Raw genomic sequence first — 20,170 nt, 5'->3', positions numbered from 1 at the left:
AAAATGTTATTAAGGCTTAAAACAAGGATTATCAGTCAACATGCGTTTATTAGAATTTTGGTGTATACCACTGAAGAGGAAGAATGGTGTTAATGTAGTCTATTCCCAAATTGGCTTTGACAAATTTGCGATTAAAACTGTGGAATGAACTTATGGTTTCTAATCGTAACATTTATCTTGTTAATGAGCCTGAACAAGCGTACATATTCTGCTGAAGAACAAACTCTGACCAGAAACCATGTGGGAAATTTAATTGAAATGAAACCAGGTAAAAATAAAAGTCAATGTCGTAAGGCTTGCAATTGGTACATGCTTCGTTGCATAAATTAATAAAGATGCTATGTTTTCAACGACTCTACAGGCTAGTAAACATTTTCTGATCAATGACAAAGCATTCACAAATACCGATAGACTATATGGCTTGGGCATAATATAACACAAGCATAATTGTAGTTCTGTTCGAATTTGTACGAGTTTAAGTTATGACTTAAGGCTTTAATTTGGCTTTGCGTTTGTTTCATTTACCAAACAGATGCTTCACATACAATGTGCTCAAATTGCATTTAGTCGAAGACTGAATATAGACATCGGTGTTATTTGTTTTGTTATTGTGTTGTTGCTGCGTTTTGGAATTCACTACGGCTGGCAATTGCGAGGAACCTGTATTCCGGGAAACACTGTAACAGAAAAAAGTCTGTTCCAAAACAATTCTATCTGACATACATAGTAGAGAGGAAAGGAGCATATACGGCACTCAAAAGCAAGTAGAGTTAATGTAAACAATGAACATTTCAGTTCTGAATATATGTGCTAGTTCACCATATGGAAATAATGGAACTTGCAAGAGCCTTAACGGTTCCTAGGCTATGCAACTCTTTAAACGGTTGGATGGGTAATAACTGAAATGGGGTTTTATCGACTGATTGTGCTCTCTTTATACATTCCAGGTTTCATGCAGAAAAGAGGGTTTCCAAATGATATTCTATGCAGATCAATTCTCATTACCATATTCAAATACAAACACCTCTGCTACTCTCTATTCGCCAGCTTTTATTCTTAAGGCATTCGGTAGGAACGTATAATATACACGTATATTCAGATAATACATGAAGATCCGATGTTTACTGTTCTATCAAGAGAAACCACTAACTTCTGTGAGCCCTCGTGTCTGTGTCCTAATGTTATCAAGTACAATCTTAAAAATGACTTGGCTTGTAAATTTCATTATTTGGGGCGCACAAAGTCATAATGGAAAGTTGGACTGACTTAGTCACACCTGTATATATTTATGTAAGACGTAAACGAAAACGACAACATTCAGCACTTAATTACCTGAAAGTGACTTGTCTTTCGTTTCAGAGATAAATGAATGCAACATTTCGCCATGTGGAAATAACGCTACATGCGTAAACACCATGGGTTCATACACGTGCAACTGTACAAGCGGTTGGATGGGCAGGAACTGCACAGAAGGTAAAGTTATTACTTGCCTTCTGTTCATAATGAAATGCGCGCAGCATTCAACTGTGACTAAATTCTTATGCACTTCATCTTGGATACATTGTATATTAAAATCAAAAATGTTATTAAGCCTTAAACCAAGATTATCAGTCAAGATGCGTTTATTTTTGTCCATGCAGTATCCCTACTATCATTGTGTTTGTTTAAAAGTTGGTATACACGGAAGACGTCAATTCATCCTTTTAATTTGATTTTGCAACTATTTGGTTGAGCGAAACGGTACATAATATAATCTAATCAAATTGTATTAAGGCGACGGCTAAATATGCTTATCGGCGTATTATATTTTTACTGTGTTCTTCTTGAGCTAATGTGGTTCGCATGGTCCTAAATTGCAAGGCAACTCTATTCCTGGAAGCGCAGGAAGAAATGAACGAGGATTTCGATGTAATTCTACCTGATATGCTTAGTTCAGAAGAAGAGACAATATTTAAGACTGATCACCTAGTAGTCATAATGTATACAATCTACATTTCAGCCCTGAATGTATGTATTAGTTCACCATGTGGAAATAACGCAACATGCACGATCACCAACGGTTCATATGTATGCAATTGCTTAAACGGATGGATGGGTAGGAACTGCACGGAAGGTACAGCTGTTGATTTTCTTATATTTATAAATCCATGCTTTCATGCACATGTAATGTTTTTAAAAGAAGTGCTTTGTTGAAACGAACGCATAATGAAATTCAAGGACAATCCATTTTGCTGCTCATTTCGTGTTAGATTTATTTCGTAGAGCATATCTGTAGCAGATTATAGCATACACTGATACTCAGAAAATATATGAGGATAAATTGTTTAAACATTTACGCAGTCAAGAAATCTTATTAATCTATGGCATGTTGTTGTGCATGTGTTCTAACGTTATCAGGTGCAACCTTAAAATGAATTAAGTTTTGAACATGCACTATGCAAAACGGACAAATCCGTGATGTAATGTCGGTTCCGGCTGAGTAACGGCTGCATATGTTACTAGAAGGAGAAAGCAGAAAAAGAAACCACTCAGTAACTAATGAGCTGAATATGACCTGTTTGTTGTTTCAGACATAAATGAATGCAGCTTTTCACCATGTGGAAATAACGGTACATGCACAAACATCATTGGTTCATACATATGCAACTGTACTAGCGGTTGGACTGGCAAGAACTGCACAGAAGGTAATACTATTGCGTTATTTTCCTAATGTAAATTTTGCTTAAATGTTATGTTTTGTATAGGTTGTTTTATTCTTTAAACACGTGAAGAGCGAAAATTTCAGATCTTTCGGACGGCATTTTGTATACTTATATATTTTATTGGAATATTAGTACTAATGCTTAAAGCAAGGTTTTATGGTAAAATACACATATGGGAAATTCCATTTGAACAGTTGAAAGGGATGAGTTTGATCAATGTAGTTTATGTTAAAATTTAATTTCACAAATTTGCGAATTAACTTGTGAAAGGAATCTTGGTCTTCAAAACGTAAAATATAAGATGCTTATAAGCCGTTGGAACTCTTCTTTTTCGACCAAAATACAAACGTCGAACTGAATATAACCAGGACAAGAAAATGACTGACATAAAATAAAATTTCAAAGTGATTCTCTAAATCATTCCTACTAATACATGCTTTGTTACATCTAAGAATAAATACGATAGGTTTTCAGTGTGTCCACATGTTTATATATACTTGTTGAGCAACGTGAAAGCATTGACGAGCATCGAGGATGCATACGACTTGTCCATAATATCTTAATACCATCATTATGGTTTAGGGCGACTTTGTACAGGCGTAAATTGGGAACTCAGATTTTAATTTGACCTTGCGTTTGTTTCGTTTACCTAATAGATTTTCAAAATACAACATGTTTAAGTTCTATTTAGTGGGCGCTTTAATATAGATATTGGCATCATTTATTTTGTTACTGAATTGTTCCTGCCGGTCTGGATTTGGTAAGGTTCCAAAGAGCGAGGAAACTGTCTTCTGGGAAACATTCTAACAAACCAAAATTACTCCTAAACGTTCCGTTCTGTTATGCATAATGAAGAGGACAAGAGCATAAATGACACTCAGAAAAAGCACAAATAATGTATAAAATCAACGTTACATCACAGAATGTTTGTTATAATTTCCCCGTGTGGAAATAATGCAACTTTCACAAACAGGAACGGATCATATGAGTGCAACTCTTTAAACATTTGCATGAGTAGGAACTGCACGGGAGTTATGGCCGAGTGTTGTCCTATGTTAATAAATATCAGCTTTCATATACATATACCGCGTAAATGTGATATACCATGCATATCAAACCACATTATGATATCCAATGCTAATCAGTTTTGCAATTCGTTCGGGTGTGAGCTTTTGTCCTTAGGGATTTATATAGAAACGTGTAGCATTCACGTATACTCTGATATGAAGATAATATACTCACAAAGTAATGTAGAGTTGACAAGTGTCCCTTTCAGCCTTCACTGCATGAGGGTGCCAGTGTCCTAACGCTACGAATCACAATATTAAATACGATTGGGCTTTTAAATTGCAGTATGCAGAGACAACAAAATTATAATATAATTTTGGTTTCGGTTTCGACTAAGTGAAACCTGCAAATTTTTATATAAGAAAGAAAAATTAAAAAGACACCTACAATCAACTAATTTGGGTATTTTGATTTGTTTTCCGTTTCTGACATAAACGAATGCAACATTTCACCATGTGGACATAACGCTACATGCATTAAAACCACTGGTTCATACCAGTGCAACTGTAAAAGCCGTTGGATCGGCAGGAATTGCGCAGAAGGTAAATTTTTTGCTTCTGTTTTGTTCATAATGTTTCTTTCAAAACGTTTTTGAATCGTTAGGAATGAGCGCAGAAGTCAAATGTGACTAAATTCTTGCACACTGCATCTTGGATACCTTGTATATTAAAATCGAAAATGTCATTAAGGCTTAAACCAGCATTATCAGTCAACATGCGTTTATTAGAATTCTGGTGTATACCATTGAGGAGGAAGAATGGTTTTAATGTAGTCTATTTTCAGACTGACTTTGACAAATTTGCGACTCAAAATGTGAAATGAAATTGTTGTCTCCATTCGTAATATTTATCTTGTTTATTAGCCGGAACAAGCAAATTTTCTGCTGAAGAACAAACTATGACCAGAAACCATGTGGGAAATTTAATTGAAATGAAGCCAGATAAAAATAAAAGTCAATATCGAAAGGCTTTCTGCTGGTACATGCTTCGTTGCATAAATGAATAAAGATGGTATGTTTCAACGACTCTACAGGCTAGTACACACTTTCTGAGCAATGATAAAGCATTCACAAATAGGGATACAATAATATAACACGAGCATAATTGTCGTTCTGTCCGAATTTGTACGCGTTTAAGTTATGAATTAAGCCTTTAATTTGGCTTTGCGTTTGTTTCATTTACCAAAACGGATGCTTCACATACAATGTGTTCAAATTGCATTTAGTTGAAGACTGAATATATACATCGTTGTCATTTGTTTTGTCATTGTGTTTGTTCCTGCGTTTTGGAATTCACTACAGCTGGCAATTACGAGGAACCTGTATTCCGGGAAACACTGTAACAGAAAAAAAGACTGTTCCAAAACAATTCTATCTGATATACAAAGTAGAGAGGAAAAGAGCATATACGGAACTCAAAAGTAGGTAGAGTTAATCTAAACAATCAACATTTCATTTCTGAACGTATGTGCTAGTTCACCATGTGGAAATAATGGAACTTGCACTAACCCTAGCAGTTCCTAGGCTATGCAACTCTTCAAACGGTTGGATGGGTAGTAACTGCTATGCAGTTATACCGGCGGATTGTGCTCTATTTATACATTCCAGCTTTCATGCACAAAAGGGGCGTTCCAAATGATATTCTATGCAGAACAATCCTCATTACAATATTCAAATACAAACACCTCTGTTACTCTCTATTCGCCAGCTTTTATTCTTAAGGCATTCTGCAGGAACGTATAATATACACGTATACTCAGATAATATATGAAGATACGACGATTACTGTTCTATCAAGAGAAACCATTAACTTTTGTGAGCCCTCGCTCCATGCTCGTGTCTGTGTTCCATGTTAACAAGTACAATCTTAAAATCGACTGGGCTTGTAAATTGCGTTTTTCAGGGCGCACAATGTCATAATGTAAAGTTGGACCGACTTAGTCACACCTGTATATATTTATGTAAGACATAAACGAAAACGAAAACATTCAGCACCTAATTACCTGAAGGTGACCTGTCTTTCGTTTCAGACATAAATGAATGCAACATTTCGACATGTGGAAATAACGCTACATGCGTAAACACCATGGGTTCATACACGTGCAACTGTACAAGCGGTTGGATGGGCAGGAACTGCACAGAAGGTACAGATATTCCTTGCGTTCTGTTCATAACGGAATGAGCGCAGTATTCAAATGTGACTAAATTCTTGCGCACTGCATCTTGGATGCCTTCTATATAAAATCGAAAATGTTATTAAGGCTTAAAACAAGGATTATCAGTCAACATGCGTTTATTAGAATTTTGGTGTATACCACTGAAGAGGAAGAATGGTGTTAATGTAGTCTATTCCCAAATTGGCTTTGACAAATTTGCGATTAAAACTGTGGAATGAACTTATGGTTTCTAATCGTAACATTTATCTTGTTAATGAGCCTGAACAAGCGTACATATTCTGCTGAAGAACAAACTCTGACCAGAAACCATGTGGGAAATTTAATTGAAATGAAACCAGGTAAAAATAAAAGTCAATGTCGTAAGGCTTGCAATTGGTACATGCTTCGTTGCATAAATTAATAAAGATGCTATGTTTTCAACGACTCTACAGGCTAGTAAACATTTTCTGATCAATGATAAAGCATTCACAAATACCGATAGACTATATGGCTTGGGCATAATATAACACAAGCATAATTGTAGTTCTGTTCGAATTTGTACGAGTTTAAGTTATGACTTAAGGCTTTAATTTGGCTTTGCGTTTGTTTCATTTACCAAACAGATGCTTCACATACAATGTGCTCAAATTGCATTTAGTCGAAGACTGAATATAGACATCGGTGTTATTTGTTTTGTTATTGTGTTGTTGCTGCATTTTGGAATTCACTACGGCTGGCAATTGCGAGGAACCTGTATTCCGGGAAACACTGTAACAGAAAAAAGTCTGTTCCAAAACAATTCTATCTGACATACATAGTAGAGAGGAAAGGAGCATATACGGCACTCAAAAGCAAGTAGAGTTAATGTAAACAATGAACATTTCAGTTCTGAATATATGTGCTAGTTCACCATATGGAAATAATGGAACTTGCAAGAGCCTTAACGGTTCCTAGGCTATGCAACTCTTTAAACGGTTGGATGGGTAATAACTGAAATGGGGTTTTATCGACTGATTGTGCTCTCTTTATACATTCCAGGTTTCATGCAGAAAAGAGGGTTTCCAAATGATATTCTATGCAGATCAATTCTCATTACCATATTCAAATACAAACACCTCTGCTACTCTCTATTCGCCAGCTTTTATTCTTAAGGCATTCGGTAGGAACGTATAATATACACGTATATTCAGATAATACATGAAGATCCGATGTTTACTGTTCTATCAAGAGAAACCACTAACTTCTGTGAGCCCTCGTGTCTGTGTCCTAATGTTATCAAGTACAATCTTAAAAATGACTTGGCTTGTAAATTTCATTATTTGGGGCGCACAAAGTCATAATGGAAAGTTGGACTGACTTAGTCACACCTGTATATATTTATGTAAGACGTAAACGAAAACGACAACATTCAGCACTTAATTACCTGAAAGTGACTTGTCTTTCGTTTCAGAGATAAATGAATGCAACATTTCGCCATGTGGAAATAACGCTACATGCGTAAACACCATGGGTTCATACACGTGCAACTGTACAAGCGGTTGGATGGGCAGGAACTGCACAGAAGGTAAAGTTATTACTTGCCTTCTGTTCATAATGAAATGCGCGCAGCATTCAACTGTGACTAAATTCTTATGCACTTCATCTTGGATACATTGTATATTAAAATCAAAAATGTTATTAAGCCTTAAACCAAGATTATCAGTCAAGATGCGTTTATTTTTGTCCATGCAGTATCCCTACTATCATTGTGTTTGTTTAAAAGTTGGTATACACGGAAGACGTCAATTCATCCTTTTAATTTGATTTTGCAACTATTTGGTTGAGCGAAACGGTACATAATATAATCTAATCAAATTGTATTAAGGCGACGGCTAAATATACTTATCGGCGTATTATATTTTTACTGTGTTCTTCTTGAGCTAATGTGGTTCGCATGGTCCTAAATTGCAAGGCAACTCTATTCCTGGAAGCGCAGGAAGAAATGAACGAGGATTTCGATGTAATTCTACCTGATATGCTTAGTTCAGAAGAAGAGACAATATTTAAGACTGATCACCTAGTAGTCATAATGTATACAATCTACATTTCAGCCCTGAATGTATGTATTAGTTCACCATGTGGAAATAACGCAACATGCACGATCACCAACGGTTCATATGTATGCAATTGCTTAAACGGATGGATGGGTAGGAACTGCACGGAAGGTACAGCTGTTGATTTTCTTATATTTATAAATCCATGCTTTCATGCACATGTAATGTTTTTAAAAGAAGTGCTTTGTTGAAACGAACGCATAATGAAATTCAAGGACAATCCATTTTGCTGCTCATTTCGTGTTAGATTTATTTCGTAGAGCATATCTGTAGCAGATTATAGCATACACTGATACTCAGAAAATATATGAGGATAAATTGTTTAAACATTTACGCAGTCAAGAAATCTTATTAATCTATGGCATGTTGTTGTGCATGTGTTCTAACGTTATCAGGTGCAACCTTAAAATGAATTAAGTTTTGAACATGCACTATGCAAAACGGACAAATCCGTGATGTAATGTCGGTTCCGGCTGAGTAACGGCTGCATATGTTACTAGAAGGAGAAAGCAGAAAAAGAAACCACTCAGTAACTAATGAGCTGAATGTGACCTGTTTGTTGTTTCAGACATAAATGAATGCAGCTTTTCACCATGTGGAAATAACGGTACATGCACAAACATCATTGGTTCATACATATGCAACTGTACTAGCGGTTGGACTGGCAAGAACTGCACAGAAGGTAATACTATTGCGTTATTTTCCTAATGTAAATTTTGCTTAAATGTTATGTTTTGTATAGGTTGTTTTATTCTTTAAACACGTGAAGAGCGAAAATTTCAGATCTTTCGGACGGCATTTTGTATACTTATATATTTTATTGGAATATTAGTACTAATGCTTAAAGCAAGGTTTTATGGTAAAATACACATATGGGAAATTCCATTTGAACAGTTGAAAGGGATGAGTTTGATCAATGTAGTTTATGTTAAAATTTAATTTCACAAATTTGCGAATTAACTTGTGAAAGGAATCTTGGTCTTCAAAACGTAAAATATAAGATGCTTATAAGCCGTTGGAACTCTTCTTTTTCGACCAAAATACAAACGTCGAACTGAATATAACCAGGACAAGAAAATGACTGACATAAAATAAAATTTCAAAGTGATTCTCTAAATCATTCCTACTAATACATGCTTTGTTACATCTAAGAATAAATACGATAGGTTTTCAGTGTGTCCACATGTTTATATATACTTGTTGAGCAACGTGAAAGCATTGACGAGCATCGAGGATGCATACGACTTGTCCATAATATCTTAATACCATCATTATGGTTTAGGGCGACTTTGTACAGGCGTAAATTGGGAACTCAGATTTTAATTTGACCTTGCGTTTGTTTCGTTTACCTAATAGATTTTCAAAATACAACATGTTTAAGTTCTATTTAGTGGGCGCTTGAATATAGATATTGGCATCATTTATTTTGTTACTGAATTGTTCCTGCCGGTCTGGATTTGGTAAGGTTCCAAAGAGCGAGGAAACTGTCTTCCGGGAAACGTTCTAGCAAACCAAAATTACTCCTAAACGTTCCGTTCTGTTATGCATAATGAAGAGGACAAGAGCATAAATGACACTCAGAAAAAGCACAAATAATGTATAAAATCAACGTTACATCACAGAATGTTTGTTATAATTTCCCCGTGTGGAAATAATGCAACTTTCACAAACAGGAACGGATCATATGAGTGCAACTCTTTAAACATTTGCATGAGTAGGAACTGCACGGGAGTTATGGCCGAGTGTTGTCCTATGTTAATAAATATCAGCTTTCATATACATATACCGCGTAAATGTGATATACCATGCATATCAAACCACATTATGATATCCAATGCTAATCAGTTTTGCAATTCGTTCGGGTGTGAGCTTTTGTCCTTAGGGATTTATATAGAAACGTGTAGCATTCACGTATACTCTGATATGAAGATAATATGCTCACAAAGTATTGTAGAGTTGACAACTGTCCCTTTCAGCCTTCACTGCATGAGGGTGCCAGTGTCCTAACGCTACGAATCACAATATTAAATACGATTGGGCTTTTAAATTGCAGTATGCAGAGACAACAAAATTATAATATAATTTTGGTTTCGGTTTCGACTAAGTGAAACCTGCAAATTTTTATATAAGAAAGAAAAACAAAAAAGACACCTACAATCAACTAATTTGAGTATTTTGATTTGTTTTTCGTTTCTGACATAAATGAATGCAACATTTCACCATGTGGACATAACGCTACATGCATTAACACCACTGGTTCATACCAGTGCAACTGTAAAAGCCGTTGGATCGGCAGGAATTGCGCAGAAGGTAAATTTTTTGTTTCTGTTTTGTTCATAATGTTTCTTTCAAAACGTTTTTGAATCGTTAGGAATGAGCGCAGAAGTCAAATGTGACTAAATTCTTGCACACTGCATCTTGGATACCTTGTATATTAAAATCGAAAATGTCATTAAGGCTTAAACCAGCATTATCAGTCAACATGCGTTTATTAGAATTCTGGTGTATACCATTGAGGAGGAAGAATGGTTTTAATGTAGTCTATTTTCAGACTTACTTTGACAAATTTGCGACTCAAAATGTGAAATGAAATTGTTGTCTCTAATCGTAATATTTATCTTGTTTATAAGCCGGAACAAGCAAATTTTCTGCTGAAGAACAAACCATGACCAGAAACCATATGGGAAATTTAATTGAAATGAAGCCAGATAAAAATAAAAGTCAATATCGAAAGGCTTTCTACTGATACATGCTTCGTTGCATAAATGAATAAAGATGGTATGTTTCAACGACTCTACAGGCTAGTACACACTTTCTGAGCAATGATAAAGCATTCACAAATAGGGATACAATAATATGACACGAGCATAATTGTCGTTCTGTCCGAATTTGTACGCGTTTAAGTTATGAATTAAGCCTTTAATTTGGCTTTGCGTTTGTTTCATTTACCAAAACGGATGCTTCACATACAATGTGTTCAAATTGCATTTAGTTGAAGACTGAATATAGACATCGTTGTCATTTATTTTGTCATTGTGTTTGTTCCTGCGTTTTGGAATTCACTACAGCTGGCAATTACGAGGAACCTGTATTTCGGGAAACACTGTAACAGAAAAAAGTCTGTTCCAAAACAATTCTATCTGATATACAAAGTAGAGAGGAAAAGAGCATATACGGAACTCAAAAGTAGGTAGAGTTAATCTAAACAATCAACATTTCATTTCTGAACGTATGTGCTAGTTCACCATGTGGAAATAATGGAACTTGCACTACCCTAGCAGTTCCTAGGCTATGCAACTCTTCAAACGGTTGGATGGGTAGTAACTGCTATGCAGTTACACCGGCGGATTGTGCTCTATTTATACATTCCAGCTTTCATGCACAAAAGGGGCGTTCCAAATGATATTCTATGCAGAACAATTCTCATTACAATATTCAAATACAAACACCTCTGCTACTCTCTATTCGCCAGCTTTTATTCTTAAGGCATTCGGTAGGAACGTATAATATACACGTATACTCAGATAATATATGAGGATACGATGTTTACTGTTCTATCAAGAGAAACCACTAACTTCTGTGAGCCCTCGCTCCATGCTCGTGTCTGTGTTCCCATGTTAACAAGTACAATCTTAAAATCGACTGGGCTTGTAAATTGCGTTTTTCAGGGCGCACAATGTCATAATGTAAAGTTGGACCGACTTAGTCACACCTGTATATATTTATGTAAGACATAAACGAAAACGACAACATTCAGCACTTAATTACCTGAAAGTGACTTGTCTTTCGTTTCAGACATAAATGAATGCAACATTTCGCCATGTGGAAATAACGCTACATGCGTAAACACCATGGGTTCATACACGTGCAACTGTACAAGCGGTTGGATGGGCAGGAACTGCACAGAAGGTAAAGTTATTATTTGCCTTCTGTTCATAATGAAATGAGCGCATCATTCAACTGTAACTAAATTGTTGAGCACTTCATCTTGGATACCTTGCGTATTAAAATCGAAAACGTTATTAAGCCTTAAACCAAGATTATCAGTCAAGATGCGTTTATTTTTGTGCATGCAGTATCCCTACTATCATTGTGTTTGTTTAAAAGTTGGTATGCACGGAAGACGTCAGTTCATCCTTTAATTTGATTTTGCAACTATTTGGTTGAGCGAAACGGTACATAATATAATCTGAGCAAATTGTATTAAGGCGACGGCTAAATATACTTATCGGCGTATTATATTACTGTGTTCTTCCTGAGCTTCTGTGGTTCGCATGGTCCTAAATTGCAAGGAAGCTCCATTCCTGGAAGGGCAGGAAGAAATGAACGAGGATTTCGATGTAATTCTACCTGATATGCTTGATTCAGTGGAAGAGATAATATTTAACACTGATCACCTAGTAATCATAATGTATACAATCTACATTTCAGCCCTGAATGTATGTATTAGTTCACCATGTGGAAATAACGCAACATGCACGATCACCAACGGTTCATATGTATGCAATTGCTTAAACGGATGGATGGGTAGGAACTGCACGGAAGGTACAGCTGTTGATTTTCTTATATTTATAAATCCATGCTTTCATGCACATATAATGTTTTTAAAGGAAGTACTTTGTTGAAACGAACTCATTGTGAAATTCAAGGACAATCCATTTTGCTGCTCATTTCGTGTTAGATTTATTTCGTAGAGCATATTTGTAGCAGATTATAGCATACACTGATACTCAGAAAATATATGAGGATAAATTGTTTAAACATTTACGTAAATCAATCAAGAAATCTTGTTAATCTATGGCATGTTGTTGTGCATGTGTTCTAACGTTATCAGGTGCAACCTTAAAATAAATTAAGTTTTGAAAACATGCACTATGCAAAACGTACAAATCCGTGATGTAATGTCGGTTCCGGCTGAGTAACGGCTGCATATATTACTATAAGGAGTAAGCAGAAAAAGAAACTACTCAGTAACTAATGAGCTGAATGTGACCTTTTTGTTGTTTCAGACATAAATGAATGCATCTTTTCACCATGTGGAAATAACGGTACATGCACAAACATCATTGGTTCATACATATGCAACTGTACTAACGGTTGGATGGGCAGGAACTGCACAGAAGGTAAAGTTATTCCTTACGTTCTGTTCATAATGGAAACTTTGCATGATTATGATGTTAGGTGTAAGTTGTTTTCTTGTTAGGAAAGAGCTCAGTGTGGAAATCCATAGTCTTGCTGCCTGCATACCATTCATTTGAATTTTCACTCAAACTAATTTATATTACGAGTGGGGCTGATGTACATTGTGTTTACATTTACATTGAATAATTTGCAATTTACCATGCGGTATGATCCTGGGGTTTCTAAACGAAGTGTGTATGGCGTTGATAATACGTAGCAATCCTGCAGATTGGTTCGAAGTAAAAACGTCTAATTGAATATTAGCAGGGAAATGAAAATGAAGAGCAATAAATTAAAATTAACTAGATAAATTAAGAAATATGCCAAACGAAATATGCCTTGCTACAAACATCTATAAATACAGTTGGTTTCCGATATCTCTACAGTTCAATATATGTATGTCTGTTATTGGAAAGCATTCACGAACATCTTTGATGATCATATAGTGTCCCTAATATCATTATGGTTTTGTAAAATTTTGTATACACATAAGATGTTATTCAGCCTTTAGCTTGATCTTGCAATTATTTCGTTGAGAACAATCACAAGCACCAAAGGTTTATATGTGTGCAATTGCTTAAACGGTTGGATGGGTAGGAACTGCACGGAAGGCACAGCTGTTGATTGTCTAATATTTTTAAATCCATGCTTTCATGCACATATAATGACTTTAAATGAAGTGATGTGTTGAAACGAATGCATTATGAAATTTAAGGACAATTCATTTTGCCGTTGATTTGGCGTGATCTTTTCTTCTTAGAGCATGATTGCAGCAGCGTGTAACATACACTTATATTCAGTCAATATAATTTTTTTTTAATCTTTGAAACAAGCACAGTTCTTGTAAACTCAATTTTTTCGGGCGGCATTTAATATGCCTTTATATTTTAATGGAAAATTGTTATGAATGATTTCACCAATGGTATATGGCAATATACATTTATTTGAAAATCCACTTAAACATTTGAAAGGGATGAGTGGTAATAACGTAGTTTTTTTAAAATTTACTTTGACAGATTTGCTAACTAAATTGTGGAAAGATTCCGGGGATTCGAAACGTAGAATGTATTTTGTTTATAAGCCGTCGTAAGTCTACTTTCTCGGCTGAAATACAAACTTCTAATCAAACATAACCAGGAAAAGAAAATGAAATGACATAAAATAAAATTCAAAAGTTATTCCGTTAAACATTCCTATTAGTACATGCTTTGTGACATCCTAGAATAAATACGGTCGGGTTTCAAAAACTTTACAAAGTAGAAAAAAAGGTCAATAATTCATGCTAACTAATTTCATCACAATATTGAATTAAGTAGGAAACCTAAATTAAAACATATGCATGCATTAAGTTCGTATTTCGCTGCACCCATGTAAAACACTTTCTTACAACCAAATTTAACATTATGGTCCAGTTCAGTCTTATCAGATTTTAACCACGAAAGATAAAGAATTAAAGTAAGTTACTTAGTAATTTTGAGGCCGATACTCGCTTTATCGAGACTTTCAGCACTCAATATTTCAAACATGTGTTGTATCACGCTTGATGCTGTAATCCGTCTGCTGGAATGATGACTATACTTATGATTGTCTGGCGTCATTTGTTCAGTAAAATGTAACCGGGGTTTATAATCGGTTTCATGCAAGAAATATGGCTGACAGAAGTTCAGTGTTATCAGATTTGAGGCTAAAAATAGATAATTAAACTAATTTACTTAGCAAATTTAGGATTATATTCGCTTTATACAGACCGTAAGCACGCATTTCTCGCAAGTCTGTGTTGCATAAAGTTTAATAGTGACAATCCGTCAGCTGAATTGACGACTATACTTATAATAGGCTGACGTCAATGGTTCAACTAAAGTGTAACCGGGGTTTATAATCAGTTTAATATAAGAATCATGGCTGACAGAGGTTCGTCATCTTTGCATACATCTTTCTCCGGTCGATGGTGCATATTGTTTCAGGGGCAAAGCCCCTCCTCAGATTACTATTTTATTAATTGCTAATGGGCTTTCAGTCAGTTTTCATATGGAGATTGGAAGATGCAGTCACCTGTAGATATTGATAACAAGGAAGCACTTATCCAATATTCTACAAAATTTTAACCGCACCTTTTCTGCAGCTGTTGGGCAGAAGAAAGTAAAACTAGAAGAATTAAGTTAATATGTTAGCAAAATCTTAATGAATTTGTTCAATTCCTCTTTCAAACCATTGACTGTTTGTCACAATATGTTTGGTCAAGGTTGTTAGTTAATCAAATGTTTACTTGTAAAAACATACAACAGAAGCCGTTTTGGCGAGATGAGTAAATTATTGTCGCTCTTCGTTAAAGTAGCTCGCATGTGATGACTTAATATGTTGATATTTCCTATATATTATTGTGAAACTAAAAAATTCAGCAAATTTAATTGAATCGAAGTTCCATATCCTGACATTTTCTTCTATTTCTCGGTAGTAATACATTTTCATTTTTCCTTACCTTCCAAAGGATGTGAATAAATATTCATTTTTGGCCTTTATGAAGAGATGATGGCATTTAAAGTAAACATTAGTCCAAATAATAAACAAGGTTTATGCACACATCTTATTGAATAATCCTCAGAATATTTAATATGAACGAAGTGTTATTTAAATGTTAATAAATATAAATTACATGATTTTTATATTCATACACAGATGGAAACAAAATTTACCAACATTATAAAACTAATGCATACATGCATACATGCATACAAACATACATACATGCATACATACATACATACATACATTAATAAAGACTGACATATACACATGTTACCAAATAGATAGAATGATATCTTATATATATATATATATATATATATATATATATATATATATATATATATATATATATATATATATATAATATAAATAATACTATCATACAGGTTAGAGAATTATTAATTTGTACTCTATGGATATTCGAACCCCAGAAAACCAGTCCGCGGGTAAACGACACAAATCGTCTTGCCTACATACACCAGCTCATATTCCATCATTACTAAACATACATCACCCAATGCGATGCTACTTAATCGGTATAATAAGCACATTTGCATGACGACCTAGTATTTGATTCTTATCTATATATTCTGGATTCCTAAGAAAGAAATCACGGTATATAGGATTAATTATACAGATTTATAAATATACACCAGACAGAACAGAAAGTGCTATCCCTCAATAATATAAGAGAATACTTGATAATGGTAGGCAGAATTTCTATTGAATTCAAATAATACTATCATACAGGCTAGAGAATTTTTAATTCGTACTCTATGGAGATTCGAGAGCAGGTCCGTGGGTAAACATCACCCATCGCCTTGCCTAAATACACCAGCCAATACTCCATCACTACTAAGTATACATCACAAATAAATGATTTTACTTAATCTTTCTTAGGAATCCAGAATGTATATGTAGATATATGAGAATTAATTACATGGTCGTTATGTGAGCGTGTCCGCTACACACGAGTCCATTTAACACGTGTTAAGTAGCATCATATATAGTTTCAATATATGACATATATTTAGTTATAAAAATCACTTTCTTTCAGGTGTGGCGTTTAATATGAAGTATTACACGGCTGTGGTTGGTGTGCCTTTGCAGCTTATATGTACAGTTGCTGGTTGGAATGGCAACTTGAGCTTAAGCCGTGTATCAAGAACCAATCAACAGGAAGTTAAGGTTGTTAATTTTGTAAATAATGAACCTGGGACTATTTTGAATGGCTTTGCTGTCAACATAACATTTTCCGGATATAATGTTAATATAACCATATTCATTTTAAATGCGTCCTGTGAATATGAAGGATCGTACTACTGTACAAGGGGTGCGGTGTCTGACAACGCCACTGTGAAACGTGAGTATATTGATAACTTATGAACGGATATTCCTCTCAGTTTCCGCGTCTTTAATGGAAGTGGTTCGTACTGAGATCATCTTAGAAACGTATACATATAAAGGTAGATTATTATCACACATGCAAAAATATTGCTTATATAAAAGCCCATATCAAATCTGATAGATTTTTTAAGTATCGATTTAACAGAGATAAGGAAAACGATTATATGATGTATACGTTCGTGTCTTGGCAACACTTCGTTGCCTGGACACGAATACTAAAATGTTACTTTAAAGTTTTGTTTGTTATTTAGGCTATGGTGGTCAGCAACAGAATGAATGAATTGTTTATCAGTCTTGACGAAACAGACCTAATAGTAACCCCGATATATCCTTTTCATTTGATGATAAGGCATATTGTTGTTTTTGTAAGCTAAAGGAGCAAGTTTAAAATTGCACATGTTTACGGACCTTCGGCTCATAGTAGAAAAACCATGCACATCATCTAAGCAGCAAACGTTTGTATTTCTCTCTTTACATGATTTAAAGTCTTATATAATTTTGACCAAATGGTTTTTGGATGTTTGAATCCATTTGCATCTATTAATATCATCGTCGTTTATATATATATATATATATATATATATATATATATATATATATATATATATATATATATATATATATATATGTGTGTGTGTGTGTGTGTGTGTGTGTGTATGTATGTATGTATGTATCCATTTGTGTTTGTGTGTGAACCAATATTTGCACGTTAGAAAGCCACTGTCGGCAAATACTGACACATTTACAGAGACATTGAAAATAGAGTCATTGAAGGAGTGAATAAAGAGAAATAATATACATATGAAATACAAAAAAAAAAACGTAATCAAAACGATGAAAAGTATATTCGGAAAATTTATAAGCATTTCGTCTGCAATTATAAACTATTGGTGATTATACAAATCAAAATATGAATAAAATGTCAAATGAGAACACACAGATCTTCATATAGTCGAAACCGACTGTTGAGTATGAAGGATCTTCGAGATTTCTTACATTATTATAATTTATCTGTGATTAAGTACCCTGCAGTTTCAGTTCCTCGTTTAAGTGTCTTGAAAGTTTCTGCCTGTATTACACGCAGCCAAAAATGTCATAATAGTAAAAGGATGTGGGTAAGATATAAAGTTGAAGATTATGAGATGGATTAACATATATTATGCAAGTAGTAGCAAATCATTTCATCTATGGTTTTCGTTTTCGTCCAGGACTGACAGATAAAAACAACAATAAAGGTTCAAGATAGTTGCAATGACGTTAATTATATATTCGTTAGAGAAGGGGAGGTTGAAAACCCTTGCGGAAAGTTAATAACAGAAGTTAAGAAAAACGGATGTTTATTTATGTATTATATTTTTTAATATAAAAATACATCAGCGCAGAAAGTATCAAGTAGACATGGTGAAAAAATATGTAAACTGAAAATAGGTGAAATATGTGTCTTTTCCAATCGCTTTTCATTAAAATGTTATCTCAAGAGTTTACTGCCGAAAGAGGGTACCACATTTAATCAATTTTATTTTTGTACATTATGCCGTATAATTTGAGAAGAAGAAATAATTTGGAATTCTCCGGATGAATGGAATAATTTAAAAAATCTAAACCTGAAATAATAACAAAAACGTTCAGGATTCTGCGGCATGAAAATGTAATTGTAAATGATGATTTTCATTACGGCATTTATTGATAATACTTTCATGTAACAAACCTATATATTCCTCATTCCAGGAGAAAGGGAAAAACCCATATTGCAGCTTCCAGATATTATGATCAGAGATAATTACCATAGCGTCAAGTATCCTTTTGTATGCGAAGCTGACATAGAAAATCCAGGCGAAATTTTAATAGCAGAAGTGAACAAAAATGGAACCTTTTATTTCTATCAAGGCTACAATGAAGCACGAGTGAACATTACTACAGATTGTGGAAACAAGCAAAGATTTATATTTTTTATCAACGGAAAATTTACATCAGATTGGGATAATGCACGCATACGTTGTGTGCTTATTAACAACATAACTAATGGGAACACTGGTATCAGACTGGTTTCAGAGGAAAGAACAATACGACTAGTCCCAGGTAATCCGTAGTATACAGTTATTTTATAAGGCAATGGTTGAGCCCTCTCAATCATAAATATACATTTGTAATGGCTTTCATGCTTCTATGAATCATAATTATGTATTGCTTTGTTATAATCATCGAAAATACTGAAACCGTACCTGACTTAAGTTCTGTAATATAATGTAGTGGAATGAATCCCACAAGCTTTGGTAATGTTACATTTTAGGTAATATTCCATTATGTTAAAAGCAAAGGGGATAATTTGCATAATTGTGTATGCAGTACATTTTCAGGAGTGATATAGAATACGAAACAGCCATTTTACCTTGATTTCCTTACCGCAATCTACTATTCTCAAAGTAATTATTTGGTTTGCAACAAGGGAAAATGTTACATATAAGAATGCGCACTAAAGTGGATAAACAACAATATGGTCTGAATTTGATGCTCAGATATGATGCTAATCCCTGATGTTGAGGGTGGGGTTGAAAGCTAAAGCACACTCGTAATTTCTCAAGTTGTATAGGTCATAATCATATCAGTCATTTTCATTCAGGAGTAATTTGATTTGGAGACGGAATATCATGTATCCTTTTAAGATAACATGACATGTTTCCCTCACTTTCTTCAACATAAGTTCGTTTAGTTAACTTATAATGAAGAAATATACTTACCAAAGATGTAAATTGGGATGAAATACTTTAAGGAATTTTCCTCAGAACTGGATACTTGTTCTGTAATACTCTCAGCCACTTAACCATGACCGAATTGCTTGCAGTTATTCGCATGCCTTCATAGCTGCCAATAGATCTGACGCATGGTATGAGCAACCGACAACATAGTTTTCCCCGAATTTCATCATTAATGTATTCAAACTACGCTTCAAAATAGATCTTGTTAGAATGCGTCATATTTTAATGGGGTAATTGAATTTAGGAATTCATCCGAATCGAAATACAGATAGCGATATGTAGA

General features: G+C 34.5%; 1 protein-coding gene across 1 annotated transcript in view; it reads left to right on the top strand.

Annotated features, from left to right (window-relative positions):
* The first annotated feature begins 1,402 nt into the window (after positions 1 to 1,402).
* The window catches only part of LOC149798508 (uncharacterized), a 26,733-nt gene continuing 7,965 nt past the window's right edge, over positions 1,403 to 20,170 (top strand). Inside the window, exons 1-9 of the mRNA XM_089957113.1 lie at positions 1,403 to 1,473; positions 5,071 to 5,189; positions 5,799 to 5,912; positions 8,586 to 8,699; positions 11,813 to 11,926; positions 12,449 to 12,562; positions 13,027 to 13,140; positions 16,782 to 17,087; positions 18,860 to 19,210. Of these exons, the coding sequence (XP_089813239.1) occupies positions 1,403 to 1,473; positions 5,071 to 5,189; positions 5,799 to 5,912; positions 8,586 to 8,699; positions 11,813 to 11,926; positions 12,449 to 12,562; positions 13,027 to 13,140; positions 16,782 to 17,087; positions 18,860 to 19,210 (1,417 nt within the window). The remainder of the gene's footprint in view (positions 1,474 to 5,070; positions 5,190 to 5,798; positions 5,913 to 8,585; positions 8,700 to 11,812; positions 11,927 to 12,448; positions 12,563 to 13,026; positions 13,141 to 16,781; positions 17,088 to 18,859; positions 19,211 to 20,170) is intronic.

Source organism: Sinohyriopsis cumingii, chromosome 5 (assembly GCF_028554795.1).
Source record: "Sinohyriopsis cumingii isolate HCF-2022 chromosome 5, ASM2855479v2, whole genome shotgun sequence".
In the NCBI taxonomy this organism is placed as follows: domain Eukaryota; kingdom Metazoa; phylum Mollusca; class Bivalvia; order Unionida; family Unionidae; genus Sinohyriopsis; species Sinohyriopsis cumingii.
Note: the sequence above shows the minus strand (reverse complement) of the source record. Positions and strands in the feature narration are given on the sequence as shown.